Source organism: Hippocampus guttulatus, chromosome 2 (assembly GCF_054856545.1).
Source record: "Hippocampus guttulatus isolate MCC_2025c chromosome 2, RoL_Hgut_1.0, whole genome shotgun sequence".
Classification (NCBI taxonomy): Eukaryota; Metazoa; Chordata; class Actinopteri; order Syngnathiformes; family Syngnathidae; genus Hippocampus; species Hippocampus guttulatus.
Window position 1 is genome coordinate 29894610 of NC_141262.1, and position 27088 is coordinate 29921697.

Below are 27088 nucleotides of genomic sequence, written 5' to 3' on the forward strand. Positions count from 1 at the left end.
CAGTACCGGTACTTCAACTTCACCGGAGTGGTTTTCTGCACAAGTATATCAATACTTCCGCCAAAGCACAGAGTGTGATGCCCCTTGTTCTTTTCAGACTGAAATATGAGAGCCGCTCGAGTTCAAAGAATTCTTCCTCTTATTAACACTTTCATATTAAATTTCTGTTTTTAAAAAAAGCAAGCTGAACTCGAAGCAATCCTTTTGATGTATTTTTGTATTTATTTATATATATATATATATATTTTTTTTGTATTTATACATTCCACTTTGACCCCTTCTAATGCGGAAGCGGAAAATGCTTTGAACGTCACGTGACTCGAGTACTTCCGCTCCGGTCACGTGACACGTAGCGTAGTAACCAGCAAGTTTCCGGTCGCGCGAAACCGCGAGAGCGGTCAACAAGACGGGCAGCGATTGGACTTGCTGTGGAAAAGAAGCTTTCGTCTGCTCTCGCTCGTCCGACGACGAAACGCGACGGCGAGTAGACGCCGAAATTCCCCCCCAGAGAAACCAGTCCTTCCCAGCTAGCATCCCTGCTAGCATTCTTGTAAACGATGTCCTAGCTTGCTGCTACTGATGCTAATCACTTCGAAGCCGGCGCTTCTTCAATCACGTTTTGTTCACCTAGTTCGGTGGTTGTGTTCGACAATGAAACGGCGACACGTGCGCGCGGTTTCGTGACGTGTACATGTGACGGATGAACAGCAACGCGACCTTTTTCCTCTTTCCTCGATCTCCCTAATTTATGTTTCTATTTGACTTGTACAGGGCAGCAAGATGCCGGCCAAACGCCAATTTAAAGCAGGGGACCTCGTGTTCGCCAAAATGAAGGGCTTCCCTCACTGGCCGGCCAGGGTAACACACGAACACACACACAAGCGCGCGCTTCCACGCTCGAAGACAGAGATGCAAGGAACGACCCAAAATAACATTTATCTCTCAGTCTCAACCCCAAAACAATCATACACAGCTTAAACCCAACCCGACTCATTAAAACAAAACATAAAAATGAACTTATACAAAAATGAAGGATGGCCAAGTACTCATCCCGGCCTTATTTCAAGTATAATTTAGTATTTGCCGTTTGTTGCGTTTCATTTTTTAACCCATTTGAGTTTTAGAATGAATTTGAAATCGGTAAAATGAAAAAAATACCAACTCATTTTCAGCAGTACAACGCAGGCCTATTTTCCAACTTCATGTCATCCTCAACACTTAACAGTTCAACCTCTATTATTTTGCGCTTGACTTTATTTTGAACGGTCTAAAACCCGGGGAGCTGTCAGTTTTGTTTATTGGTTACAAACGAGTCTTCAATCAGAGTGAGTTGCGTTCTATTTTGAACTTCAGTTCTGTATCGCAGAGGACATGTTATGCCTTTTGTCAGTAATGAATGAAAGTTGTGTCTAAAATATGTGGCATTACTGAGAAATGATTGGCATCAGTTCCTCTGTATCGGTGAGTACTCGAGTTGAGTCCTGATACTGGTATCGGTTTGGGGAAAAAGTGGTCTCGAACATCCCGAACAAAATGACATACACAATTTGTCACACTTGCCAAAATAACAAAAAAAATTACACTGAAAACCCTTTTACTAAAATGACAAACCATCAAACATTATGTGTGTGTGTATATATGTCAATTTTTAATTTTTTTTAACACAACCTAATTTATTGACTTGTGTTCCTGTCTTTCTTGACAGATCTGTAAATTCGATGAGACACAAAAGAGCCGGGTTGGTGTCTTCTTTTTCGGGACCCATCAGATGTACGTACACGCCCCCTTGTGACATCACTTCTTGTGTTGCCACACCAACAACAGCTGACTGACTCTACTCCCCCCCCCCCCCCCCCCCAAAAAAAAGAGGTTACCTCACACTGGCCCGCATCGTCCCGTTCTCTGGTAACAAGTTGAAGTACGGCAGCGGCGTCCGCCTCAAAGGCTTCTCCGAGGGGATGTGGGAGATCCAGAACACGCCTGGAATTGGCAAGAAAAACACAGTCAGTATCTCTTTCTTACCCTTATGGCCACATTTGGGGGATGATCATTTCTTCACACTAGTTAGTTCGAAACTTTTTTCAATTTTGAGCATTGACTAATTGACAGGGTATAAGTTGAGAAAATATGTGGATGTGTGTGTGGGGAGGCGGTGAGAGGGGGGGCGATAAGCGTTCTAAAATGATTTGGAACCACATTGAACAATGTTTCTACCTCTATACCTGATTGTGCTAATTGTTTTATTGAGGTCATATGCAGATTATTGTTGTAGTTTTTAAATCCGAGAAAGTGAGCGCGAAAAATTACATGTTGGGGCTCAAACTCCTCAAGATACGATATTTTAGAGCTGTAGTTGTAAGACGATGTGACCGTGAAACTGCAAATTGTTGTTGTTGGGGGTTTTTTTTTTGCTCAATGTTATACCGTCCGAACTCATGCCTACTTCAAACACTTCGCATGCTAACTTTGGCTGGATGGATGGGCATCGTAGCTCCACAGTATACTTTTGTTTTTGAATTCAAATCGACATTGCGATATAGTCGGATACAATTTTAAACTGCAAAAATGTCATTTGGGGGTATGTCTATAAATATAAATACAGTACATGCATATGTATATGTATATATATATATATATATATATATATGTACAGGTCTATATATATGTATATATATGCTGTTTTTACCTCGTATCTGGAGAAGTGCACTCCACATGTTCACATATTTTTTTTTCATTGAGTATGAAAGGTTGAAGTGATAAAGCCACAGATTTGTTGACATGATTGTTGTGATCCAATTTACGGTTGAGCGACTTATCTTTACGCCGCGCTTGTTGGGCGGAATTTTCTGAAGTTGTCGTAGCGAACGCTCGAAAGTCTGCGAGCCACAAGTGTTTTGTGAATGAACAGTCATCATTGAAATAGATCAACCGTCTTTCATATTCCTTCATCGGTCATTTATTTGAGCAGAAGACCAACCTGAAAGACCAAAACATTGATGTATCCCAAATCTGATATTGTGTACGGTACGTCTGGAAATTCAGCACAGGGTGGAGCTATTTTGCCCACGCTACCTGCTAATTTGTGCTCCTTTTGTCTTTTTTGGGGCGGTGCTCCCCCCTCAGTTTGCAGCCAAAAGTACACCCGGGAAACCAAGTGGCACTTTGAAAGCGACCTCTGCTGCACCGGCTTCTCTCTTGAAAAAAACAACCGCCCAGCCACCGTCGGCTGCAAAATCACAGGGCATGCGACTCGGCGCCAATGCAGACGTCGCCGCTGTGAAAGCATCTCCTGAGGCGGCCGCGTGCGATAGCGGCACCCTGTGCCTGAAGGAGTGCGTGGTCAAATGCGTGCCGGCAAAGACCCCGCGCGGTCCCGGGAGCGACGCAAACGACTCGGCGGCCGCTCGGGCGGCATCCGACGCAGAGACAACAAGTGTGGCGGTGACAAAAACTCTGAGGAGATCTTTATCCAGGTCATCTGCGCAAATGGAGGACAATAAGATGGAAACCCCGACCCCCCGGGAAGCCTCCGCGTCCCAAGGTGACGGCGTCGCGCCGCGGCGAAGGAGAGGGCGGCCGAGTAAAGCCTCGACGCAGAAGAAAAGCGACGTAGCGCAGGTTGGCACGTGCACACGAACGATTGTCGAGTGAACCCCGCTGCGCTGTTGGTGGAGCTGAGGGATGGCGACCTGGCGTGGGAAAGTGGGAAATCCCAAGTCAGAAATGTCATACAAATAGCCTTTGACCCCTGGGCCCCGTGCTCTTCTTGAGAAAAATTGCTGTGCAAAACCACTCCCGCGCAGTGCCGTGGTGTCCATACGACGACCCGCGACCCCTTTGTTTTGGCGGCCCGCGGCATGTACTCAAACGCATTTGGTCGTTTTGAAAACGACAAAAACCAGAACCCATCTCGTAAGCCTTTACGGGTTGTTGGGACCTGGGTGACCGAGAATCATCAATCGGACATCAGTCGTCCCATTGGTGTTTTTCATTGGCATTGGTCAAAATCTGACTTGGGCACTTGCGCTACGATGCCGATGATATGCAAAGACACGCTTGACAATTCAAATAGCGAGGCAATTTCTCTGCGTTCAAGTGAGTAACGCTAATCGGCAGAAATGTTTTTCCACGTGATGATGAGCAGAGATTTCTCTTGTTTTGTCAACCGTCTCCGTTAGGCTGAAGAAGGCCCGGCGGCGACGAGCGGCGCGCACCCGATGGCCACTACGCTGCGACTGAAGCCGTGCCTGGTCAAATGCGTCCCCGCCCACGGCCGCGCAAAGAGCCGCGAGCCGGCCGATCCGCCCCGAGCGTCTGCGTCCGCGCCGGGGGCGCTTGCGACAGCTGTGGTGAAGAGGAGGCCGGGGCGGCCGAGTAAAGCAAAGAAGAGCGGCCAGGTAGGCTACCGGCAGCTTTCAACCAGAGGCCGCACACTTTGTGCTCCAATACAGATAACGGCGTTGTCAAAACCAAAGAACCGAGTCAAGTCAAAGTCCAAAGTACAGACTCTTCAAATGTACTTGAGGACAAATGTAAAAATGATCAATTCTCTAGGATCGCAGTTTTGATACAAACAAAAATGAGTGCCCCCTTACTGCGTATTTTCAGCCGGTGTGTTTTTTTTTTTACATTTCTTGTGTTATTTCGTGATGTGTTTACATGTGTGTGTGTGTGTGGGGGGGGGGGGGGGGTTAAATGGGCTAATAGTGGCCGATCACTTGCGTCAAGCCCCGATCCGTATTTCATTCAGGAGCTTAATCCCAGTTGAGTGCTTATGAAGATCTATTTTATGTTGTCCTCATGCGAGCAGCTTTTAAAAATATGTATATTGTGACAAAGTGGGAAGTGCGTTTCCACCGGAGTGTCTGACAGACCAAAAAAAAGATATCCGAGGCCTTCATCACAGATCGCGGACGACGGGTTGCTCAGATGAAGAAGAAGCGTTTCCACATTCAGGTGGATGCAAAGAAAAGCATATCGGAAGCGAGGAAGAAGAAGGAAAAGGGGGCGGGACAAATGCAAGCGTTGCCGCGACTGCACCGGCCAGTCGCGTTTGGCTTCCAACGTGTGCGATCGGCCGCGATTGTAGGGAAAACCGCCCCCAAAAATCAGCAAAGGCAATAGAAACCTTGCCAGGTTTTGCGCTCTCGCTTTTTCTTTTTGCAGAAGCCTTTGGATGGGACTATTCTGCGATGAACAAAAGTGGGCTCTTTCTTTTTGTCTTGCCAGGTTGTCGTTGAAGCGGCCGAGAAGTCACACGAGGTCCCGTCTCCCCCGACCCCAAGCGCGCCGCCTGAATCGCACAGTGCGCCCGCCGCTCCCGAAACGGCCGGCGTAAGCCGGGGCGGAAGCGACGAATGGCGGGGGGCGGCGGCCAAGCTGGGAACGTCGGGGCCGAGCCGAGCGGGAAAAGACGGGGGCGAAGGAGCGGAGAAAGCAATGACGATGGCGCCGGAGGCGGTCTCGAGCAGGGGAGGGAAGAGAAAGAAAGTTGCGGAGGGAAAGGAGACGACAAACCCGGAAGGAGCCCAGAAAGCAAAGGTGAAAACCGAGGAGTCGACGCCGAGCCCGGGAGGGACCAGGCAGAGCGGGGAAGGCTTCGAAAAAGACGGGAAAGGAGGGACGCGGGGGGCCACGAAGGCATCGACGCCCGGCCGAGCGGAGACGTCGGAAGTGAAAAAAGCAAACCTGGAGGAGACCGAGCAGAAGGAGGGCGAGGGGGTGGAGGCTGACGTGACCACCGACGCGCCCAGCCGAGAAGAGAAGGTGAAAAGACAACAACGGAAGGAGACCAAGCAGCCCGGCGGCGATGAGCCAAAGGCGGACTTGACGACGCCGAGCCCGGGCGAGGACTCGGAGACCCGAGGAGGGGAAAAGGAGGAGACCGAGCGGGAAGGAGGTGAGGGGGGGGAGGCGCAGGTGACCGCCGGGGAGTCGGCGCCGCGCCGAGGAAGAAAGAGGAAGCCGGCGGAAATCTCAGAGTGCGAGAGGGGCGAGGAAAGACGGACTGAGGACGCCACAGAGGAACCCGCGCCGACGGGAGACGGGACCGAAAGGAGAGCGACGCAGGCCGCCCGCCGGCCGCGGGGCGACCAAGCTCAAACGGAATCGACCGCAGACGAGCCGACACCAGGCCCAGAGGGAAAGATCAAGCCAAGAGAAAGGCGAGAGGCCGAGGAAGGGAAGGCGGCGGCGGAGTCCATGCCCGGCCCGGGAGAGGTGACCGCGCAAGGAACGGAAGAGGGGAACCAGCGGGGGGGAGGCGAGGAAAGAATCACGGAATCGACTGCCGGGGAGTCAAGCGAAGGGAAGAGGAGGAGGAAAGATGGGGAGGAGAAGGAGCGAGACGGAGGCGAGCGAGGCGAGGCGGAGGTCACGGCGGAAGAGTCCGCACCCGGCCGAGCAGAGAGGTCGGCGGCAAACGAAGGCCAAAGGGAGCGCGTCGGCCAGACGCAAGGCGGGGGAGGAAAGACCAAGGTGGCGACGGAGGAGTCGGCGCCCGGCCGCGGAGACGACGGGACGGCAACGGGAGAGGAACACAAGACCGCCAAGCGGGCGGGCGGCGAGGACGCCAAGCCGGAGGCGTCGCCGCCTCGCCGAGGAGGCGGGAGGTGGAGGAGGGAAGGGGCGGCCAAAAAGGCGGGCCGGCCAGCAAAGACGGAGGCCAAACCGGTGACAAGAAGGCCGCGAGGGACGAAGATGACGAGAGCCCCCCCTCGGCAAGGCGGCGAGGAGGGAGCCGGTCAAGGGAGCCGGACCAAGGGCGGCGGAGGCGAGAGAACCAGGAGGTCGAGGAAAGAGGACGCGGGCGGGGCCGGCGCCGCCGCCAAAGACAAGCAAGGAAGCCACGTGGACGACGAGGTGAGGCGTCCCCTTCTCGCTCTGCTTTCTTTCTTTCTTTCTTCTTGTGACGGCAGCGTCTCTCCGCAGCGGCAGCGGCGGCTGGCGGCCAAGAGGGAGAGCGTCCTCAAATCGCTGCGAGGTCTGCTCAAGGCCACGAGGGGCGGCAGGCGAAGGGAGGCGGCCGCCAAGAGCTTCACGTGAGGAGCCCCCCCCCCCCCCCCCCCTCCAAGCACGCCCCAGAGACGCGCCCGTGACGCCCGCGTCTGCTTCTTGTCTTGACAGGAAGGCGGCCATCAGAGTCAAGACCAAGCGGATGCGGGGCCACAAGATGCTCCAAGAAGCCAACGCCGGAAAGAAAAGTAGGCCGCCCACGCCCGGCGTGGGAAAGCCCCCCGCGGCGGCGGCCAAGGAAAGCCACGGCAAACTCATCGGCAACCCCGAGACGCGGCCGCAGGAGCCCCCCAAAAAGGACGGCAGGAAGTTGATTGGAAAAATCGTGAAAGCCACCACCAAGGTTCAGGTGAAGACCATGATGGGCGGAGCCACGCTGCCGCCCCCACAGGAGGGGGAGGCGGCGGCGACCAGCGGCGGGAGGACGGCGGCGGCCCACGGCTCGGAGGAGGAGAGGAAGCCGCAGCGGGTGTTGACGGACGACGAGAAAGCCGCCACCAAGCGCCGGCATGAAAAAGACGCCGCAAAGGCGGGCGGGGCCGAGCCCGGCCGGAAGAGCACGGGGGCCGCCGGCGCAACGGGCCCTGAATCCGCCGCGGATGTCCGGCAGGAAGCCAATAAGAACCTGACGCCTACCGATTCCACGCTGCACCGAATCCACGGAGACATCCGCATTTCGCTCAAGAGCAGCAACCCGGTAGGAGGCTCGCGTCCGAAGCCGCCTGCTTTCATGGACCACCGGAAAATGGGAGGCGGACGTGCCGAGGCTGAAATGAAAGGAAGAATGCGAGTGGTGCGCGCTGACCTTTTGCGCCGTGTTTGTTCAGGATGTGGCCAAGTGTCTGGCGGCGTTGGATCAGCTGAGCGGCATCTACGTCACGTCGCAGCACGTCCAGAAGCACAGCGAGCTCATCTCCACTCTGAGGAAGGTGAGTGCCACTGCCAAAGCGCTCAAAAACCGCCCTCGCCACTCAAGGGACCGCCTCAAGGAAAGAAATGGCGCCGATCGAGTCAGGCGTCATGGCCGCCGGTGCCATCGGACGTTGATGGACCTTGACCTTGACGTTCACCTGGAATTTCTTCCGGGCTTTTGTGTTTCCGTGGGATTCTCCGTCGCTTCCGTTCTCCTCCTGCGGCCGCATCCGAGGAGGTTGCTTGCAGTCCCGCGGATCGGAAATTTCCAAAACGGTGCGCCCGCCCGCCGCCGCGGGAACATCCCGCCGCCCTTCGTAGCCCTTCGTCGCCTTGATCTTTCCATGCGCTTGCCGTTCCTTTTCTTTCTCGGCTCGCTCCTCGGCTTCCTCTGGTCCGTGTTTGGCGTGCTCCACGCCATGTCACCAAACGAGTTTGAAAACACCCGCGATGCTCATTGGAGGACCCATTTTTCCGTCTTTTCTCGAGGATCCGCCATTTTTTTGTGCGGGGCTGTCGAATAGGTTTTTTGTATGTTTTTCCCTCTCGCTCTACTTCTGCCGGACCACAATTTAAAAGCAACGTCCAATTTTCCTCGCTTCTTTTTTTTTTTCCTTTTGATTCACTGAGGCGTAGCAACAGTTTTGTCCGCGTGTGTATGGAACCTGGCTTCACCTTTGTGTTTGTGTACGCGCTCGATGCATGGTGTTGATCCTCTGACAATCGCTCCTTGTTGTTGCAGTAAATCAGTCCAAGTGGAATGGAAGCGCTTCGCCGCCGCCGCCTTGCGGCATCCGGGGGCAATCGGCGTCCAAGCGGGCTTGACCGTCTTGCGGTAACCGCTGCTCTGTCTCGCCGCAGATGCGCTTCTACCGCGCCAACCAGGACATCATGGACAAGGCGGCCATGCTGTATAACCGCTTCAAGAACGCCTTCCTCCTCGGCGAGGGCGACGAGGTGGTGAGCGCCGCCTTCCTGCGCTCACTGCTCGAGGAGAAGGAGCGCGAGGAAGAAGAGCGCCGCGACAAGTATGAAAGGGTGGCGGGCGACGAGGAAGGGGAGGTCCCCGCGCACCGCCCCCCCTCAGGTTTGCAATTCACCGGCCGTTCTCGCGTCCCGACGTTCACGCGACTCACCGTCCGCGCGCTGCTCTTATTTGCAGCGGACTAGCTTCCGGCGTGGGAGGAGTCGGATGGGACCGAGCCGCGTCCGCCAAATTCCCACGGGAGAGTGAACCGGAACAAGATTTTCGTCTCGGGCCGACGTTTGTATTTTTTAACGGCCCTGTCTCCGTTTGACACACTCCGTGTTCGGAGAGGTCCCGATAATGAGCAGCCGTGTCTGATAGGATTATTATGATTCTTTTTTTTTTTTTCCCTTTGAATTCTAGGAACCAGGAATGAAGGCAGCTACTCTTGCCATCCTTCAATAAAGGGCCTGCCCTCACGTTCTCTCTCTCTCTCTTCGATGTGATGCAAAGCCAAGTCAAATGACATCTGAAATCACAATCCACTGTTATGAAACTACCTCGTGAGGCTCGCGAGACATCGACATCCATCCCCATCCATTTTGCGATCCGCTTTATCCTCGCGAGGGGTGCCGGAGCCTCTCCCGGCCGTCGTCGTGCAGTAGGCGGGGGACTCCCTGAACCGGTTGCTAGCCAATCGCAGACATTGGCGCAATTTTTAAAATTCTATTGGCCGTTTTTGATGTCGGATGAGTTTATACAAAGCGCAAATGGTTGATCAGGCCAAGAACATCAAACATTACTACGACTTGTACTTTTCAAGTGCCCGTCCTTATGTGACCCCGAGGTCCGCATGCGTCGCCTGTGGCCCTGCGTGTTCGAAAAGTAAGTCGCCAATTGGGATGTCAAAAGTCATCTTTTGAAATTGTCGGCGGTTAAGAGTCGCTGAAATAGTGTCTTGACATGGATGGAATGCGCGGACAATTAATGATAATTGCGTCAACCTTTGCGCTCATCAGGGCCCAAGAAAGAAGGACCTGTGCTTTTAAAAGGCTGATTTCGAGTCGAGCCCTAACGCTCACGCTTGCTTGTCGCCAATTCCGTGATTTTTGAATTGCTTCGAGTTTTTTGGGGGGAAATGTATTCTGGCAGTTCATTTTTTAAGAATTCAATGCTTTTCGCTGCTCGGTCACCGCGCCGCCTGGAAAATAGCTGACCAAAATGTGTGTGTATATTCATCGTATTGCCGGACGGGGGCGTGTCGACGCGCGTGTGACGTAAGCGGAAGTGACGCCCCCTGCACGCCTCGCTGCTTGCCTGACCCGACCCTGCACCCCCCCCCCCCTCCTTCCTTCCCTACCGACCAAACTCGAGCGACGTGTCGGCTGTGCAGCGACGGACGTGATGGAGGACGCGACCCACGCCGAGGACGAGGTGAGAGGGGACCGAGCGACGGTCCGGAAACGAGGCCGACGCGTTTGGTCGTGACCACTTTGTCGGGCGCACTTACGCGTGCGGTCGCCACAGCTCCAAGTGATGTTCCTTCGCGGTCATTGGAGAGCGGACGACCCCCGGAGGGCTCCGGGACCCGTGCGGCCAATCCGAAGAAACGCGAGGAAGCTCCTCGGCGAGCTCGTGTTCTTTTGGGTCTCGCTTGACCTTTGCGGTGACGGGCAGGCTCTGCGTTTCCCCTCCTGTCACGTGACGCCGCCGCAATCGGCGCACCGGCGCGCAGCATCTTTGCGCCGCGCCGGTGTGTGAGCGTCCATTGTGCGGCCCGAGGTTGTGCTGAGGCGGCAGCTTGAGCCGCGGCCTGTGGAATGTCAGCGATGTGGCAGGCGCCGGGCGCAGAATTGGCACAAGGCGCATCTGTTCTCCTTGTTCGCTCCTTGCGTTGTCGTCCCTCCGGCGGCGCTTTCTGCAGGTCTTCCTTTCGCCTTCGCTCGAGACGTTTCATTTGCTTCCGGTTGTCCTCAAGCTTTTTCTTTGGCTTGTCCTTCGGGTGTCGCTCTTGGTGGCGTTTCTTCAGGATCAACTCCAGGTGTTTCTTGAAGCTGTGTTCTTTCACTTTCTCCCCCCTCCCCCGCCCCCGGGTGTTTTGTTTTGGTTGTCCTTGAGCTTCTCCCTTGGGGATGTCTTGAGGCCCTTCTTCAGGCTTCCTGAGGTTCTTCTTGCGTCGACTCTTCAGTTTCTCCTCCGGGTGTTTGTGTCGACTCATCATGAGAGACTTGGCCCGGAGGTGGACCAATGCCGAAACAAAACCCAAAATATGGGGGGGGCGGGGGAAGGGAGACTGCTGCATCCCAAGGAACTGAGCGGTGCACAGCAATGGAAAAACTGCCACCCTGGATTTGGTCATGAGGTTCCACACACATTGTGCTGTGTTGTTTTTTTTTTTTGGACATTCAGCTGTTTGTTGTCAGGTTGTTCAGCTCAAAGAACACCTGAAGGGAACCCAAAAGAAGCACCTCAACTAACTTTTTTTTAGGGCCCGGCTGACATGGATTTTTTTTCCCTTTGGTGGTTCCTCCTGTTGTTCCGTTTGGTTGGTCAAGGGGCGTTCCTTCAGTTGTTCCTTGAGGTGTTGACGTTGCCCTTGCGGCGTTCCTTCGGGTTGGCCGTTGCCCGTTGAGGGAGACGAACAGCGGCGCGCTTGCGGTTGAAATGTCGGCGCCCCGCGTCTGACCGTCTGCGTGGGCCTCCCTGTGTTTGGCAGGACCGTTTTGAGGACGCCTACGACCGCATTCCCGCGTGAGTCAGGCGGCGCGTGGCGCACCACCACTTCCTGCGGGCACTTGTTTGACTTCCTGTTTGCGGGGGTCAACCCGCCACTGTGTGCGCAGCGCACGTCACATGGACCTGCAGTCGGCCATCCGGGAGACTCAGTGCGCCTTGAACTTGGTCCTCAACAACAAGTTCTCCGAAGCCCTGGAGCTCCTGAAGCCATGGTCAGCACGCAATTCTACCCCCCCCCCCCCTCCCTTCCTCAGGAGGCGGCAGTCCGGCTCCTCACTAAGCGATGGCGCACATGTGCAGGTGGCGCGACAGCATGTACCACGCCTTGGGTTACAGCAGCATCTTGGTGCTGCAGGCCGCCATGACCTTCGAGCACAAAGACATCCAGGTTGCCATGACGACCATCAAGGAGGCCTTGCACACCTGCCAGAGGTACGAGGAGAGGAAAAAAAAAGGCTTTGCCACGCTCGCGTCGGTCGTTTGTCCCTCAGGTTTCGCAAGAAGAACTCGGTGGTGGGGTCGCTGTCCAGTCTGATCAGCGGGCCGGCCAACCTTCAGGAAGGTACGGCCGCCGCGCCCCCCGGCCCCCCCCCCCCGGGCCCCTCCTCGGCAACGTGGCGCCTTTGTGTCTTCAGAGGAGATGCACGCCGAGCTGTGCTACGCCGAGTGCTTGCTCCAGAAAGCCACGCTGACCTTTGTGCAGGACGAGAACATGATCAGCTTCATCAAAGGAGCCCTTAAAATCAGGAGCAGCTATCAAATCTACAAGTCAGTTTTTTCCCGCCCTCTCATTCGTGGCCCGCTAATCATGTTTCCAATTGTCTCCGTTCGATCATAAAAAGCTTTTTTAAGGCACAGTTGGGGGAAAACAAAAAGACCATGCCGACTCTGTACCCTTTCACCTTGTTGCTTTATTTTATTTTTTTGTCATCTCAGGGACTGCCACAATGTGCTGAACGCGGCGCACGACCCGAGCAGCCAGTCGGACTCGCGGAGGCAGTTTGAGGGTGGAGTCAAGCTGGGCGTCGGCTCCTTCAACTTGGTGGGTGGCCGTGCTCCTGCTGTTTGTCTTACGCTGCTCTCGGGATAATTGTTCAGAGTACAGTGAGCACCCCCCCCCCCCCCCCCCCCCCCAAGGGTGAGCCGGCGCCAACGGAGAGCTGCCATCTAGCGGACGCTCGCTGTTTTATTCTTATTCTCGTTTGGACTTGATGAATGCTCCCCCCCCCAGATGCTGTCCCTCCTCCCGCAGAGGATCCTCAGGCTGCTGGAGTTCATCGGCTTCTCCGGAAACCGGGCAAGTCGCGCTGACGGGCACGCATGTGTTTTCTGCCGTTCGCTGACGCCGCGCGACGGCCCCCGACAGGAGTTCGGCTTGTCCCAGCTGCGGGACGGAACGTGCGGCTCCAGTTTGCGCTCCATCTTGTGCACGTTGACGCTGCTGTTCTACCACACCTACGTCTCCCTGGTGCTGGGTGGGTGACCTGCCCGGGCGGGCGTGGCCGCCAGTGGAAAGCTGATGGCAAACGTCAGATCCAAAGAAGCCACGACAGCCTTCCCGAACGAGCCCTTTATTTGTGTACGCAGGAAGCGGCGAGGGTAACGTGGCGGAAGCCCAAGCCCTGCTGGAGCCGTACCTTCACAAGTATCCCCAAGTAAGAGCGCCCGCCCGCCCGCCCTCCCTTCCGAGCCGCTCGTTCCCCGCACGGGTTTTCACGTGGGCGGGGCCGCTTCCAGGGCGCCATCATCCGTTTCTACTCGGCCCGGCTGGCCACGCTGCGGGGACGCTTTGAAGAGGTTCTCCACTCGGCGCCCTCGCCACCTTCACCGGCCGGCTCTGACGTCGGCCCTTTGCCCGCCGTGTCCGTGTGCGCGTGTGCGTGTGTCGCAGGCGTGCTCGGGCTACCAGGAGTGTGTGAGCAGCCAGCAGGAGTGGAAGCAGATCCACCACCTGTGCTACTGGGAGCTCATGTGGACGCACTCGTACCAGCAGGATTGGCCGCAGGCGTACCGCTACGCCGAGCTGCTGTGTCGCGAGAGCCGCTGGTCCAAGGTGAGGGGCGAGCGGGCGGGGCGGACCGCGGCCGCCGTTTTGGCGCTGAGCCTTCCCGCTTTCCCACAGGCCATCTACGTGTACCAGAAGGCGGCCATCCTCAGCATGATGTCGCAGGAGGACGTGAAGAAGACGGGCGAAGACGTGGCGGAGCTCTTCAGGTGCGTGCCGCCGATTCCGAAGCGCCTCCCTTTGGCGGTGAGCTCCGGTCCTCCGGGCCCGCCCTCGCGCGCATCATGGGGATGCTTCTCGGGCTCCCGCCGAGCGTTTCGCTCACTCGGAGGAGGGAAGCGCCTCGAAGGTGCGGGGCGGCGGCCCCACCAGGGCCGCGGTTGGGGGCGCCACCCCGGAAGCGAGCCTCGGGCTCACTTTGCTTGGAGAAGGATGTTCGGAGGCGGTCCGACAAGTTTGACCGGCGGCGCTTTGGTCTCTTGCCGCGTGGACCTTTTGTGTTTGCGCAGGCAGGTGGAAGGGCTCAAGCAGCGGCTGGCCGGCAAGTCCATCCCCACGGAGAAGTTTGCTGTGCGCAAAGCTCGCCGCTACAAGGCCGGCGCCCCCGTGCCGCTGGTGCTCCCGGCTCTGGTACTTGACGCTCGCCGTATCGTGCGTTTGCGCGGGACTTTGGGTCCGCGCGCGTGTCGCTCCATCTGCGGGCGCCGCGCAACCATGCGACCGCGTGACCGCGTGCGCGTCCTGTGGCCCGCCCCCGCAGGAAATGATGTACGTCTGGAGCGGCTTCACCATCGTAGCCAAGCGAGCCGACTGCACCGAGGCGCTGCTGGTGACCATCGAGGCGGCCGAGGAGCAGCTCGGCCGCGACCCCCGTGAGTGTCGCGGCGACCCCTCCCTCCCCCCTCGTGCGTTTCACAGGCCTGACCGCTGTCCGCGCCCCCCCCCCCCAGAGCCGTCTGAGTTCCACGTGGACGACGGCTGTCTGGTGCAGATGTTGAAGGGTCTTTGTCTCAAGCACGCGGGACGCCTGTTGCAGGCCGAGCTCTGCTTCACGCACGTCCTGTCCAGGTAGGAGCCCAGACGTCTCGCGGGTCGCCAAAGACGCTCCGAAAATAGCCGCCGGCAAACGTCATTTCATTGGCGCATGGTTGAAACTATCGAACGGCGCTCGCGGGCGTGTATTCTTTATCCTCCGCGGCATCTTTGACTGACTCGCGCAGAGCAGAAGAAGAGCCGTTTTTCTCGGCTTTAACGAGCTCGGGAAATCAAGTTGGGGTGAGCTCGTTTGTGTCTGCGCGACGGTGTTATACTGCCTCCCGGTGGCCAAGGCCGGCAACGCGATGAATTGGATGGCGGCATGTCTCATTTCTCCATTCTCCGCAATCACGTTGCTAGGCTGGGATATAAAATTCACCATGGCGTGTGATTACAAAACGCAAACTTGTTTTTTTGTTTCTGTTTGTTTCTTTTTTTTTTGGGGGGGGGGGGTTGCAGTGAAAATCGCATCCGCTATGATCACTACCTGGTCCCCTTCACGCTGTACGAGTTGGGCCTCCTCTACCGACAGCAGGGTGACGACGCCAAGGCCGCCGCCTTCATGGAAAATGCCAAGTAAGTCCTTCCACTGGCACGCCGGCATTTTCTTTTCAGGGATCTGACATTTTGTTGTTGTCGTGGCGTCAGGAGCAACTACAAGGACTACTCCATGGAGTCCAGACTGCACTTTCGCATTCATGCGGCCCTCAGCAGTTTCAAAAGTTCGCCTGCTGCCACCCCGTACTAGCCAGCGCCTCTGGGCCAAGCCTGCTTTTTTTGTTTTCTTTTGTTTTTTTCTTTCCCCCGCCCGTGTTGTTTTGATGCGAACGCCAGGCTGCGCAAAAGGCCGATTTCACCGATTGGCAAAATTTGGTGTACACGTTTGCCTGCGAAAAAGTCTCAAGTATCCATCCCCGAAACTGAACACTAAAGTTTTGGGTCCGCGCGGCCTTCTCTCTCCGTGAATTCCGGAACCGCCGCTCGGACAAAGTCGGACCGAAGAATTTGGCCAAATGAGCCCCGCTCGGCACCGGTCGGCCCTTTTGATGAGTTGCCTTGAATAGTGCGAGGTTTGATTTGCCTTCGGCTGCCTCGCAAAGCGACCACACGCCGCTCGGCTACCGCCGGATCCGACGAGCTTGTCGCCGCCCGGCGGCGGCGGCGCACTCCTCGACCGCGAAGTCGTTTTCTCCTACCTCTTTCTTTAGTTCGGATTTGGCGCCTTTGCCCGTTTCTTCGCGTCGACAAGTTGGGAGGACAATCGGCGCACGACACTCATGAAGATAGCAGGAAACAAATGTGCTCTTATGCGAATTGACGTGGTCCGCACTCCGGCCAGCTTAAACGGTGACACACACTCCAACTGAGGTGTTAGCGTGTTACAAAACAAACTCCTCCTCAAACAAGCAGCTGATGCCACGCGGCGATCGATGGATACGTGCGCAAAAGCGTCTGGAAAGAACGCTCGCAACCGCCATTCTTAAATGAGGCCTGCTCGAGGCGTGTCACTTTTCTGTTTCTTTTTCGTGTCGTCATTCACCAAACTGCCTTGACGGGATTTTCTTCACAAATATTTGTGTCCTCGCAACGAGGGGACGGAACCTCTCATTGGCTTCGAACCAAACCTGGCGGCAAGCTGAGCTCCTCCGATGCAAAGTCGGCGTGGCGAAGCGCGCCAGCGGGCAAGTTGCAAGACTCCAGAGTCCGATGCGGTGAACCGGTGCAATGCAAGCTTTACTCTTACTATTTATATTAAAATCTGCTTTTTGTTGATTTGTATTTGGCGTTGACTTGGTGTCAAGTCACGTTCTGCTGTCCGTGGAAGGAAAAACGAATAAATGCTTTGGAGAGCGTCTTTTTGGCTTCGCCTTTGCTCGGCCTCCACCCTGGTCGCGGGCTCCCTCTAGCGGCCCGCCCGCCAATTACTGGATGATGCCGCTTTTCATTTTCCGTATGATGCGGTGGCTTACGATAAGGTTCAATCGGGACTCGAAATTCTACGCGGAAGCGCGTTGCTGCCACAGCAGGACAAAAACAATCCACCAAAGTTGTCACGTAAAAGCGTGAAAAACGATTCCCACATAAAATGGGAAAAGTCCAAAATGCCGCCTTGCTGCCATCCTGCAATTTTACATGATCGTTTTTACATTTGTACACGATCATTTTTACACCATTTAGTGTTTTCCTTTTTTTTTTCCTCGAGTGGCAGCAATACCGTTTTTTTTGATGGGGTGAAAAAGCTATTTTCCAATATAAAGACACATAGGCATCTTCAAGTTTTTAATAACATGCGTGTTTTGACCAATTTGCCCCCCAGTTTATTAAGAAACATGTCATTGACTCCGATTGACTGCTTAGGTCAGGGGTATCAAAGTGCGGTCCTGGAGGGCCGCCGCCCTGCATGTTTTCCAAGTCTCCCTGTTGCAACACACCTGATTCAAATGAACTGGTTCAATGTCAGGATTTTGCAGCGCTTGCTGATGATCTGATCATTTGAATCAGGTGTGTTGCAACAGGGAGACTTGGAAAACATGCAGGACAGCGGCCCGTCAGGAACTGAGTTTGACACCGCTGGCTTAGGTCAATAAACACAAATTGTCGAGCGGGCTCATCCTTTGGAGGCCGGCACACTGACGCCAAGTCGAGCACCGGCTCGTTGGTTCTCACGTGCCCTCCGAACCGTGCCCATTTGCGCCGTCGGCCAAGACCAGCGACGGGGAGGCGGGCGGAAGAAGCTGTGTCACTTGAAGGCCGTCATACGCCCTTTGATTATTTTTTTGGGGGGGGGGGGGGCGTGTTCTCGGCCGGATCGATGCCGTTTGTCCTGTTTGACGAGGCGGGCTAATAATTGACGGAGGGTGTCCTCGGAGGCTTGTTTAGCTGCCGCGGACTCGGGGAGACAACAGTGTGTGTTCGGGACCTTCAGGATGAACCTTTGCCTTCTCCTGCCGCTTCTCCTCATCTGTCCCTCCAACTGGGTGAGTTTTTCCCCCGCTTCTCGGTGTCTTCATCTTATTTGCCTCGTTTGGTTTTCCTGCCAATCAACATCACCGATCGCCAAATAGTTTGACACTTAGTCTGTTGTTCCCTTAGCCGCTATGGTTAGAGGAAGGAAAAAAAAGGTCATCTTGTGACCTCCTGACTGGCGACCCCAGCTTCAAACCTAACCTGCAGAGATGACTGGGAGAGAATAAAGGCAGAAGCTATTTGCGCCCCCCCCCCCCAAAGAGCTTTGCCTTTCAGTCCACTAGCTTAATGCTATTAGCATCCACGTTGTGGTGCTATGAAGCAACAAAGTGAACACAAACTCCAGCAACGCATGTAAAAAGACAACTGAATTGCCACATCAGGGGGAAACGAGTCCTCCACTCATTCGGCTACTTCGCTTTAAACCAAAAAAAAAAAAAAAAATGCTCCGGGAATTGTTCTCTAGTTTTTGCTACCCAGTTCTACGGTCATATATACTTGATGCTCTCCGAAGACCTACTAATACGTATTACTGCTGTACTGCTGAGCTTAGACGAGCTGAGACATCTCGGTGAAACAACGTGAGAGGAGAACGGATACTGGAATGTTGGGCAGGCGCTCCAAGTTCTTCATGACGCTTGTTGTGTGACTGCGCCCCCCGCAGGAGGTGACCTGGGCGGCGACCGACCCCGACAACTTTTTGGGTCCAGAGGAGTGTCTCAGCAGGAAGTAGGTGGCGCTTTTCCGGCGCCGGCCGGCCGGCGGCGTGCGCTCAAGGCCGCTTGTGCTTGCAGGCCCACGCGTGCCTCCTGCGACCTGGTCTTTTGCGCCCCGTGGGAGCGATGCATCGAGGGACGTTGCTCCTGCAAGCCGCCGTATTTGTGTCCCAGCGAGGACGTCACCCCCGTTTGTGGGCGGGACGGCCGCCTCTACCGCTCCTACTGCCAGGTAGCTCGCGTTTGGCAGCCTTGGGGGGAGAGGGGTGGGGCTCTGACACTTTTTGGGTCCTCCACAATGCCAGCGCCACTTAAGCCCGTTGACGGTGAGTTGAGGAGCTTTCATTTGGACAAAAGTCAAATGCCGGTGCCAAGGAACGACGGGATGTCAAAATGAGTTGAGGCGCTTGGTTTGGGGCGAAAGCGGCGCTTGTGCCGTTCATATTACACAATATGTGACTGTCCGTCCGCTCACTGATGGCGACATTATTTTGGAAAGCGCGAGAAACGTTTTTGCAGCACATCGGCCCCGCGAGGGAAGATTTAGCTTGGCGAGCGAGAGACCGAAAGCGATGTGGCGCCGATTTGTTTGTCTGACCTTTTGGCCTTTTTGTGCGGCAGGCCATGGCCTTGTCGTGTCGCGGCGGCAAGTCGGCCATGTCCCACTTTGACCAAACGTGCTCAGGTTTGCCGCCGACGTCGCCCCGGCTCGCCGGCTCCGCGCCGCCCGGAAACACGGGACTTTGCCTTTTGTGCTGCCCACAGAGGAGCAGTCCAAGTTCCAGAGTTTCCTGGATCCCCGCACGGGCGCGCTCAGCCTCTTCGTCCCCGACCGAGCCGGCGTCGGCGGGGGCAAGCGCTTGCTGGTTTGCGGGGAGCGCTGGGACGCGGCTGCCGCCAACGTGGCCTGCAAGGATCACGGCCACCCGCTGTGAGAAAACCCAACAAGTAGCCTCCCCTCACGTGCAGGCGTGGAAGGCGCCGGCGTGAAACACCCGGCCGGCAAGCTAAGGGCGCGTTGTGGGCGTCTCCGTCCGCAGCGGCGCCGCGTCTGCCGGCTCTCTGGCCTCCGGTGACCTGAGGCGAGGTCACGCCCCCTCGCCGTTGCCCGACCGCTGCGTCATCGTTCGCTGCCGAGGCTTCGAGACATCGCTGGCCGAGTGCGTCATCCACGACGGCGTCCGGGTGGGCGAGGGCCGGGTCGCCACGGCGACCTGCTACGACCACAAGGAGGCGCCCCGAGGTATCGTTCGGGATCGGGCGGAACCCTAACCCGACCGACTGAGATCCTCTGACGCGATCGCAGCGCTTTGTGCGTGAGAGCGTTTCCCGAGCGCGCGTGAACGAAGCCGCCCGCTCCCTCCCCACTAGAGTGCGGCTTCGCGTGCGCCAACGGCAAGTGCGTGTCCGCCAACCGGACGTGCGACGGCATCGACGACTGCGGCGACCGCAGCGACGAGATGTGCTGCAAACGTAAGCGCCTGCCCGCGCGCGTCCACCCGCCCGCGCGCGCGTCCACTTTGCGCCCTGACGCCGATTGCGCCCCCGCCCGCGCCAGGCTGCAGGAGGGGCGCCTTCCGCTGCGACTCGGGCGTGTGCGTGCAGGCCGACGCGCTGGCTGACAGACAGAGGGACTGTTTGGCGGGAGAAGACGAGGCGCCGACGCACGGTGAGAAATTTGACCTTTTCACATTTGGCGTGGCGGGACCCCCCCCCCCCCCCCCCCCCAAATGTTTTTTTATTATTCATCCATTTGTGACCGCACAGGCGCCCATTCACATCAGGAAAATTCCCACCTGGCAGGCTGTTGTTTTTCTCATTCTCCAAATTTTCAAGCAAAAGTTTCCCGTTGCGCTCCCAAGCGAGCGCGTTGGCCCGGTTGCCATTTGAAATCCTCAACCGGGACGAAATTGAGCCCAAATTCGACCTCGTTCAACGTCGCGCGGCTCAAGACGAGCGGGAAGTGATCCATCTCTCATGTCGCGCAGAGCCGGCCGGGACGGAGATGAACGGCACAGGTAGGCGCCGCCGAGGGATCCCGCCAGAGGCTTCCGCCGCCTTGGCCACTCATCGCCTCCTTCCATCTCCTTCTCGCAGAGTACGTCTCTCCTAGGAAAGGTTTGTCCTCTTGAAGCGCACGTGCCAAAGACAAAGACGCGTGGGGGGGGGGGGTGACGATGCGGTGCCCGGCTGAACGGGCAAGCTTTGCTCACGTAGAAACGCGCGCCAGCCGTGCCCACCTGGAGTCCAAGTTGCAGTGCGGCATCGCCAATTTGACGGCCGCGATTGACGGCAACGTGGGGGACCGAGCCGGCCGCGTCAAGAGAGTCGTCGGCGGCGTCGCGGCCAACCGGGTGAGTTTGCGGCCCGTCGCCGAGCGTCGCCGTCGGGCCTGACGCACGCGTGTCCCGTCGCCGCCGCCCGCGCAGACGCAGATCCAGTGGCAGGTGGGCCTGGAAGACGACGGCAGGATCAACTGCGGGGGGACTTACATCGGAGGCTGCTGGGTCGTCACGGCGGCGCACTGCGTCAGGTGCGACCGCGCCGAGACGTTTTGACGCGGCCCGCGTCCACGCGAAGGAGCTTCGGCCCAGGTTTTGTACTGGCGACTCGCTTTTTTCCCCGTCTTTCCAGACCCAACCCGTCGGCCTACCGGGTGAAGTTTTCCATCTGGAAGAAGTCGACGCCTCAGGACACCACCGACATCATCCCCGTGGGCAACGTCATCATTCACCCCAGGTGGCGTCTCGCCCGGCTCGCCCGTCTCGCCCGTGGCCTTCACCGATGTGGTCCCGCAGGTACAACGCCAGCACGTACGAGAACGACATCGCCCTGGTGCGGCTCAAGGAGCTCCCGGAGGAGCCGGGCAAGTGTATGGTGGACAACCCCGCGGTGAAGCCCGCCTGCGTGCCCTGGTCGCCGCGGCTCTTCGGCGCCAACCACACGTGCAGCATCTCGGGCTGGGGCCGCACGTCAGGTGACCCCCCCCCCCCCCCACAAAGAAATGCACCTGCGGATAAAAGTGACCATTTGGAGCGTCAACTGGGCTCTTGACGTATCGGTGCCTCAAACATAAACGAGCCCATCGACCCGGAACAGAAAGAGAGTACCGCTAGTCGCCATCAATTTTCAACAGGAGCCAAACACGCGTTGGTGTGACTTTTGGTCCGTCTCAACGTTCCAGCCTCCCTTCCCCAAAAGAACATCTAACAACTAATTTCTCGACGTCATTCAAAAAGGAACCCGTTTTCTCCCGTATTGAACGTTGCGCCGCTCATCCTGCTGCGGGCACTTTGGCCAGCAGGCGGAAGGATACTTGCCACCCGGTTCCTTTCTCAGCTTCTCGGTCCGCCGTCGTTGTCGGGAGAGCGTCCGATCTATCCGATGCGCCTGCCCGTCACAATTGGGATTTGACCCGCCTTGCTGCAAATTCTGAGGTCAGATCGCAGTTGCTCAAGGGCACCGAGGCTTCCTGCATACGGAGGTGCTTTCAAATCAACCTTCTCTTTCTTGTAGATGTTTACCTTCAGCTCAGAGTGAAAAAAAACCCCAAAACCACAATTTGACAAGCACACGCCCAAATCTGTGACCCCCGAGTGGCCTAACTCGTTTTCCGGCCCCCGTGTTGACGTGTCATCTTGTCGGTCTTGCAGTGGGGAAAGCCTCGCAGGTTCTGCAGTGGGCCAACGTGTCCCTCATCCACGACTGCCAGCGCTTCTACAAGGACCGCTTCAGACCCGGCATGATGTGCGCCGGTCAGTGTGTCGGACCGTCGCGGCGCCGTTCGCGCCCGTGCCGCCGAGTCCGCGTTGAAATGTGCGTGCGTGCGTGCAGGTGACCTGGACGGCAACGTGGACTCCTGCCAGGGCGACAGCGGCGGCCCCCTGGTGTGCCAGGACCACCTGGGCGTGTCCTACCTGTGGGGCATCGTCAGCTGGGGCGATCAATGCGGCCAGCCCGGGTTGCCGGGCGTTTATACGCAGGTGATGCACATCAGGCCGGTTTGGCCCACCCGCCGTGCGTACGCCGTGCGTGGACGTACGCACGCCGGCATTGATTTCTAATCGGCGGGCCGACTGGTCACTGTTAAAATGCATCAATTTTATCGTTATTATTATTTTTTGCGTAGATGCTCCTATTTGGTCGAATAAGATCCCGATAAATGATTAATCATCCGGTTATTTTTAAAAATACATCGAATGAATGAGATAACTTCTTTTTGGTCCCTTAACACAACAATGAAACGATGGATAGCAAGCAGAACCTGCTTTCCAAACTTTGTTCTTCTTTAACTTTGCAAGAGAGGGAAAAAAAAATTGGCAGCTTTTATTTATTTATTTTTGACTAATTGCCCAATTTTTTTGAAGCGTTTTTGGTCATGTGTTTATGTGTCAAGTAAAAAAAAAAAAAAAAGGCTGATATTTGCCTTTTTTAAAAGGGCTACGATCGATTCAATCGGCAAGTCGCAAAATCAATTGGGCCCGATTTTGTGGGCGCGAGAATGATGGTTGCATTGGCTGGACGGCACACGACCACACAACCCCAACTAATCATCAATGCTAATGATAACTGCCACGCAAACACACACACACACACCCACGCCCCTCACGGTGGACTTGGGACCAGCCGGCCGTCTCCCGGTCGACCGCGACGGACGGGTTTCGGTCGGGCCCCCCTGCTCTCCATCCCCTGCCCTTTGCTCGTCTGCAGGTGGCGCACTACTTTGAGTGGATCCGCCTGCAGACCGGCTGGCCCGCCGTCACCAAGTTCAACTCGTGATGGGCGCCGTCGTCATCATCATCGTTTTATCTTCATTGTCAGCTGTTTTTGTTTGGAGGTGTCATTAAATGCACAGCATGAAAGATGCCGGGGGGAGATATGGAATGATTTGGAGGGTTGCAAGAGTTTTAGACATTTCATTCCAGTTCAATTTTATTTTCACTATTTTTGGTCAGCTGGTTTTGATGAGGATTTTTAGAACGCGTTTGTCACTTTTGAATACTGTAGCTCATAGGTGTCAAAGTCAGGTCCCGGAGGGCCGCTGTCCCGCATGTTTTCCAAGCCTCCCAACAACCGCACCGCCGCGGCGCGACCCCGTCGCGTCGGCAAAACGGCGCAGGCGCCCCGTCTACGTGCATCGGATGGTGCCGTCGGTGAGGGACGGCGCCCTGCACAGGCCTTTGCCCTCCACCTGGAAGCCGCAACCTTTGTAGTTGGCCACACCCTCGGCGTCCACCAGTAGGCCAGGCTGAACGTGATCCCACACCCGCTGCTTGGCCTTCAGCTCCCGGTCAGGTTCACCTGCTCAACACACACACACACACACAGACAGACTGGTGGCTAGTCCATTGCCTTGCCGTTGATTGGCGACCCGTGCATCATCTGTCAATATTTCAAATCATGAGCAATTGTTCCAAAGACGCTTCAGGGTGTTTGACGACGTTTCCTGTCAAAACTAAATTGTGTATTTGAAAGAAGCCACGTTACCTTCATAGCAGCCCGCCGTCTTAATGCTAACCTGGAACGGAAAATGCCGCGCAGGTGCTAATGTTAGCTTCGCAGTTTCCAAACTCTTTGAACAATGGCTATTTGAACCGATGCTGGAGCAACCCCCATCGTCGTCATAGAAGAGCAAACACGGGGCTTATATTCTTGATGGTCTCTGAAGAAGAACTCCTTCGACAGCATCTTACTGAGTCCTTTGGAGGAGTCGTATTCTTCTCCGTTCACCGTGCGATGCTGCCTCCCGGTGGCCGAGGCGGTCGCAACAGAGGAACCGGCCCTCAATTAGCACAATGAAATCAATGCCATGACGGTTTTGTCTGACAGGAGACCGGCCCGTTGTCTGTCAGTACGGGCCTTGCGGGCATCTTTCACGTCCCTTTTCTGTCAGCGGATGAATGGAGGAAAGCGGAGCGAACGGTTACCCGGGTAGTTGAGGAAAGTGACTCTGTCTCCAGGGTCGGAACCCGCCGGTGGGGCCAGCAGCTCCCCGGGGCCGTCAGACCGGAAGCACCGCAGGAGGCGGGCCCGCGAAGCCGCGCCCCTCACTTTGCAGGCCTTGACGTTGCAGAGCAGGACGGCGAGCGAGCCGGCGAGCTGCCGGGCAAAGGAAAATGAGCGACGCGACGAAGCGACCGGCGGGCGAGACCAAAAAGAAGAAGCCACCGGTTGTTGGTCGCCCGGGCGGCGCTTGCCGACGACCGGGCGCGGGGCTTTCTCTCCCACGTCGACGTCGTGAACGGTCAGAGTCGCCGCACGCGGGTGGCGGCGAACGCCGAGGATACGTCCGACTCTCAGGTCCAGGCGGGAGACGTCCACTGCGGGGGCTGGCGGCGGCGGGAGCGCTTCGGGAGCGGCTGGGCAAAAGAGAGCTTTGCGGCGACTCTGCGAGATGCCCCCCGCGGCGGGAGCGCCGGCACAATTCGGGGCCCTCGCGTCACCCGAGACCGATCAGCCGCAACACTCGTCTTTGCCCAAATGGAGACGTGGCTTCCTTTCGATCGCTCACCTTTGTTCTCTCCTCTTTGCCGACCAGTCGTCTGGAGGTCGACGCGGCGGGACGACGACGCGGCCGGATCGGCGGCCCCGCTGGGCGAGAGGTGGGTCTTAGCTGGAGGAGAGGGAGACAAAGGGGGAGAAGAGGGCTTCCCGAGCGATCGCCCGCGAGCGCTCGTACCCGCGCGTCTCCTCTGCTTGTCGCCGAGCTCGTGGTGCAGCTCCTCGATGTCCTTCTTCAGTTTGCCGTTTTCCACCAGCAGCTTCTTCTGCTCGCGCACGGACGCCTGCAGGACTGCCCAAAGCCCCGAGCGGTCACCGTTCCGCCCGCCTCGAGTGATGGGACGCTCTGAGGAAAAAAAATGCTTACGAGCTTTCTCCCTGGCCAGCAGCGCGTGCGTTTGGAAGTACTCCACCATCTTCCCGCCGTCTTCGGGATCCAACTTCATCAGGGCCGCAGCGAAGCTGAAAAAGAGCCCGAACCTCAACGCTTTTTGCGTGCGGAATCACCGCCGACTTTGGGCACCTCGGACCAGTAGCTATAGCGATGGGCCAAATGATTGACAGCGTGAAGCTTATCGCTTGACGATGCCAGCGAGCGAATGAAGCAAGAATGCGAGAGACCAATTGTCCGGAGAGCCTCAATGATTCACCAAGCTTCATTTGGCCACATTCTTTCAGAAAATTTCAAGATTTCATCTCTTTGACTCGCCGCTGTACACCAGGTGGCAGTCGAGAGTTTGTATGAACGAAGCATCAAGTGGTGAACATTTCGCTGAAGCAATGAGTCCTCGGTGGTTGAGGAGGCTTCATTTTGCCCATCATCACCGATTGCCATTCCATTGCATGGCACGTACAGGGAAACGGCCGTCCGTCCATTTTCTAGAGCAGGGGTGGGCAATTATTTTTTGCATAGGGCCACATTTTTTGCATTTTTTGGCACGTTTTTCAGACTTTAAGAGTACATTATTCCGTCGTATCGAACGGGATTTGCTTGACTTGGCGCTACTGCGGGCTTCCGTATTGTCTCCCCCTTCCTCCCAATGCTCTGTAACTTCAAGTAACTGTGCCACCTGGCGTTGAAATGCCTGTCATTACAAGTCCAAATGAAATGAATGCAGTCATTGACATCGAACCTTAATTGTGTACCAACCTTCGGCGGGCCGGATTAAAAAGACAGGCGGGTCGGGTTTGGCCCGCGGGCCGTAGTTTGCCCACCCCTAGAATCTAGAGCATTTTACGTCTGCAAAAAAATAGTCCTCACATGGCAAGCACTCGACAGCTGCGCTCGCTCAAAATAACTTTGGCTGACAAGGCGCATGCGCACACTCCGAACACGCGAGACTAATTGTAAACACACACGCGCGCATACGAAAACAACAGTAACACTCGTTGGTACAGTTTCGCATTCTCTTCTTATTGAGAAACACACACACACACACACACACACAGACACACACGTGCTCCAATTCCAATCACACTGACTTTAGTGCGCTGCACATACACGCACACTCGCACAGACTTTCCAACCTGGGATGAAACATCTCGTCCGACTCCATGTCTCCGAGCTCTGTGGTTCCCTACGCCGACAGAGGCATTTGTCCATCAGCTGTCCCGGTCTATCTTCACAGCTCCTGGAGCCACGCCTCCCCGCACAAGAACAGCCAATTATGGTGTTTTATAAATATACTGTATATGTACAACATCCACTTTTATTCTTATTTTGATCACCAGTTTCACATAAAGGAGCCCCGCGCTTATTCATACAGTATTAAAACAAATCGAACGTCAAGACAAAAGTGAAAGCGTTTCAGTGCGCTTGTTACTTTCCTTTGGTGGAGCATAAACAAACTGCATCCAACTCATTGTACTGTACCAAAACAGACCGCTGACATGTGTTATTGACCCAAATTCAAACTGTTAAAACATGACACTCTGTTAAAAAAATGGTCTAGACAAATTACAAAAGGGCAAAAAAACGATGGTTAGTATAGTTAATTGCTTTGTTTCGTTTCAGGGTTTTTAAAGTGTATCACCGTTCCGTTGATTTACGGAAAACAACGAGTCTGGTCGAACTGAACTGGTTAAATATGAGATGATATCATTTTAAACTGTTAATTTCACAAGTTAATTTTAAGGCACTGTGTTTTCACACGAACACACACATACAGTATATCTACCTAAATTTATCCACTATTGAGCTGGACAGATATCTATTCTGATATTTCCGGGCTTCCG

At 55.9% G+C, this 27088-nt stretch overlaps 4 protein-coding genes across 12 annotated transcripts; 3 read left to right on the forward strand and 1 right to left on the reverse strand.

Annotated features, from left to right (window-relative positions):
- Positions 1 to 348: 348 nt before the first annotated feature.
- LOC147209504 (uncharacterized) lies at positions 349 to 9372 on the forward strand. Of its 3 annotated transcripts, none has more exons than XM_086105513.1 (12): positions 349 to 480; positions 772 to 858; positions 1706 to 1770; positions 1868 to 2003; positions 3124 to 3618; positions 4179 to 4397; positions 5230 to 6861; positions 6931 to 7040; positions 7126 to 7711; positions 7842 to 7943; positions 8788 to 9013; positions 9089 to 9372. In XM_086105513.1, exons 2-12 carry the CDS (start codon positions 781 to 783, stop codon positions 9094 to 9096), a joined length of 3657 nt encoding a protein of 1218 aa, XP_085961639.1. In that variant the 5' UTR covers positions 349 to 480; positions 772 to 780; the 3' UTR covers positions 9097 to 9372. The 3 variants fall into 3 exon arrangements, with proteins under 3 accessions (XP_085961639.1, XP_085961640.1, XP_085961642.1); XM_086105514.1 differs by having other exon boundaries at positions 6937 to 7040; XM_086105516.1 differs by lacking the exons at positions 349 to 480; positions 772 to 858; positions 1706 to 1770 and having other exon boundaries at positions 3474 to 3618.
- A 743-nt stretch (positions 9373 to 10115) lies between these two features.
- On the forward strand, positions 10116 to 16524 carry ttc39b (tetratricopeptide repeat domain 39B). Of its 4 annotated transcripts, XM_086105520.1 has the most exons (18): positions 10140 to 10327; positions 11610 to 11644; positions 11737 to 11841; positions 11930 to 12061; positions 12121 to 12191; positions 12265 to 12397; positions 12566 to 12671; positions 12861 to 12926; positions 12996 to 13104; positions 13217 to 13284; positions 13367 to 13426; positions 13521 to 13682; positions 13752 to 13843; positions 14144 to 14264; positions 14395 to 14506; positions 14585 to 14702; positions 15129 to 15245; positions 15318 to 16524. In XM_086105520.1, the coding sequence occupies exons 1-18, from the start codon at positions 10298 to 10300 to the stop codon at positions 15415 to 15417; spliced, it is 1737 nt and encodes a 578-aa protein (XP_085961646.1). In that variant the 5' UTR covers positions 10140 to 10297; the 3' UTR covers positions 15418 to 16524. The 4 variants fall into 4 exon arrangements, with proteins under 4 accessions (XP_085961643.1, XP_085961644.1, XP_085961645.1 ...); XM_086105518.1 differs by having other exon boundaries at positions 10120 to 10327; positions 13752 to 14264; XM_086105519.1 differs by having other exon boundaries at positions 10134 to 10327; positions 12861 to 13104.
- Positions 16525 to 17484: 960 nt separating this feature from the next.
- Positions 17485 to 23217, forward strand: cfi (complement factor I). The gene is made up of 17 exons (XM_086105534.1): positions 17485 to 17647; positions 18301 to 18365; positions 18431 to 18584; positions 18974 to 19037; positions 19118 to 19283; positions 19393 to 19595; positions 19724 to 19825; positions 19911 to 20021; positions 20341 to 20370; positions 20450 to 20470; positions 20570 to 20706; positions 20782 to 20885; positions 20987 to 21091; positions 21151 to 21329; positions 22006 to 22107; positions 22187 to 22335; positions 23063 to 23217. Exons 1-17 carry the CDS (start codon positions 17597 to 17599, stop codon positions 23129 to 23131), a joined length of 1812 nt encoding a protein of 603 aa, XP_085961660.1. The 5' UTR covers positions 17485 to 17596; the 3' UTR covers positions 23132 to 23217.
- Positions 23218 to 23311: 94 nt separating this feature from the next.
- On the reverse strand, positions 23312 to 26602 carry LOC147209507 (aminoacyl tRNA synthase complex-interacting multifunctional protein 1-like). Of its 4 annotated transcripts, XM_086105545.1 has the most exons (7): positions 26381 to 26596; positions 25221 to 25315; positions 25032 to 25145; positions 24864 to 24965; positions 24521 to 24711; positions 24280 to 24451; positions 23312 to 23653 (listed from the first exon to the last, which is right to left on the reverse strand). In XM_086105545.1, the coding sequence occupies exons 1-7, from the start codon at positions 26407 to 26409 to the stop codon at positions 23481 to 23483; spliced, it is 876 nt and encodes a 291-aa protein (XP_085961671.1). In that variant the 5' UTR covers positions 26410 to 26596; the 3' UTR covers positions 23312 to 23480. The 4 variants fall into 4 exon arrangements, with proteins under 4 accessions (XP_085961671.1, XP_085961670.1, XP_085961669.1 ...); XM_086105544.1 differs by having other exon boundaries at positions 25032 to 25315; positions 26381 to 26599; XM_086105543.1 differs by having other exon boundaries at positions 24864 to 25145; positions 26381 to 26448.
- Between the last annotated feature and the right edge of the window lie 486 nt (positions 26603 to 27088).

Coding starts and splice junctions, on each gene's coding strand:
- cfi (XM_086105534.1), top strand. CDS start 17,597: ATGAACCTTTGCCTTCTCCTGCCGCTTCTCCTCATCTGTCCCTCCAAC. Junction 19,826..19,910: donor CGACGAGATGTGCTGCAAAC/GTAAGCGCCTGC, acceptor CGCCCGCGCCAG/GCTGCAGGAGGGGCGCCTTC. Junction 21,092..21,150: donor AACGTCATCATTCACCCCAG/GTGGCGTCTCGC, acceptor GTGGTCCCGCAG/GTACAACGCCAGCACGTACG.
- ttc39b (XM_086105517.1), top strand. CDS start 10,298: ATGGAGGACGCGACCCACGCCGAGGACGAG. Junction 11,842..11,929: donor CTGGAGCTCCTGAAGCCATG/GTCAGCACGCAA, acceptor GCACATGTGCAG/GTGGCGCGACAGCATGTACC. Junction 12,398..12,565: donor AGCAGCTATCAAATCTACAA/GTCAGTTTTTTC, acceptor TTGTCATCTCAG/GGACTGCCACAATGTGCTGA.
- LOC147209504 (XM_086105513.1), top strand. CDS start 781: ATGCCGGCCAAACGCCAATTTAAAGCAGGGGACCTCGTGTTCGCCAAA. Junction 1,771..1,867: donor TTTTTCGGGACCCATCAGAT/GTACGTACACGC, acceptor CCCAAAAAAAAG/AGGTTACCTCACACTGGCCC. Junction 7,944..8,787: donor TCATCTCCACTCTGAGGAAG/GTGAGTGCCACT, acceptor GTCTCGCCGCAG/ATGCGCTTCTACCGCGCCAA.
- LOC147209507 (XM_086105542.1), bottom strand. CDS start 26,409: ATGGAGTCGGACGAGATGTTTCATCCCAG. Junction 25,316..26,380: donor GACGAGATGTTTCATCCCAG/GTTGGAAAGTCT, acceptor GCTCTTTTTCAG/CTTCGCTGCGGCCCTGATGA. Junction 23,654..24,279: donor CACTTTCCTCAACTACCCGG/GTAACCGTTCGC, acceptor TGTGTTGAGCAG/GTGAACCTGACCGGGAGCTG.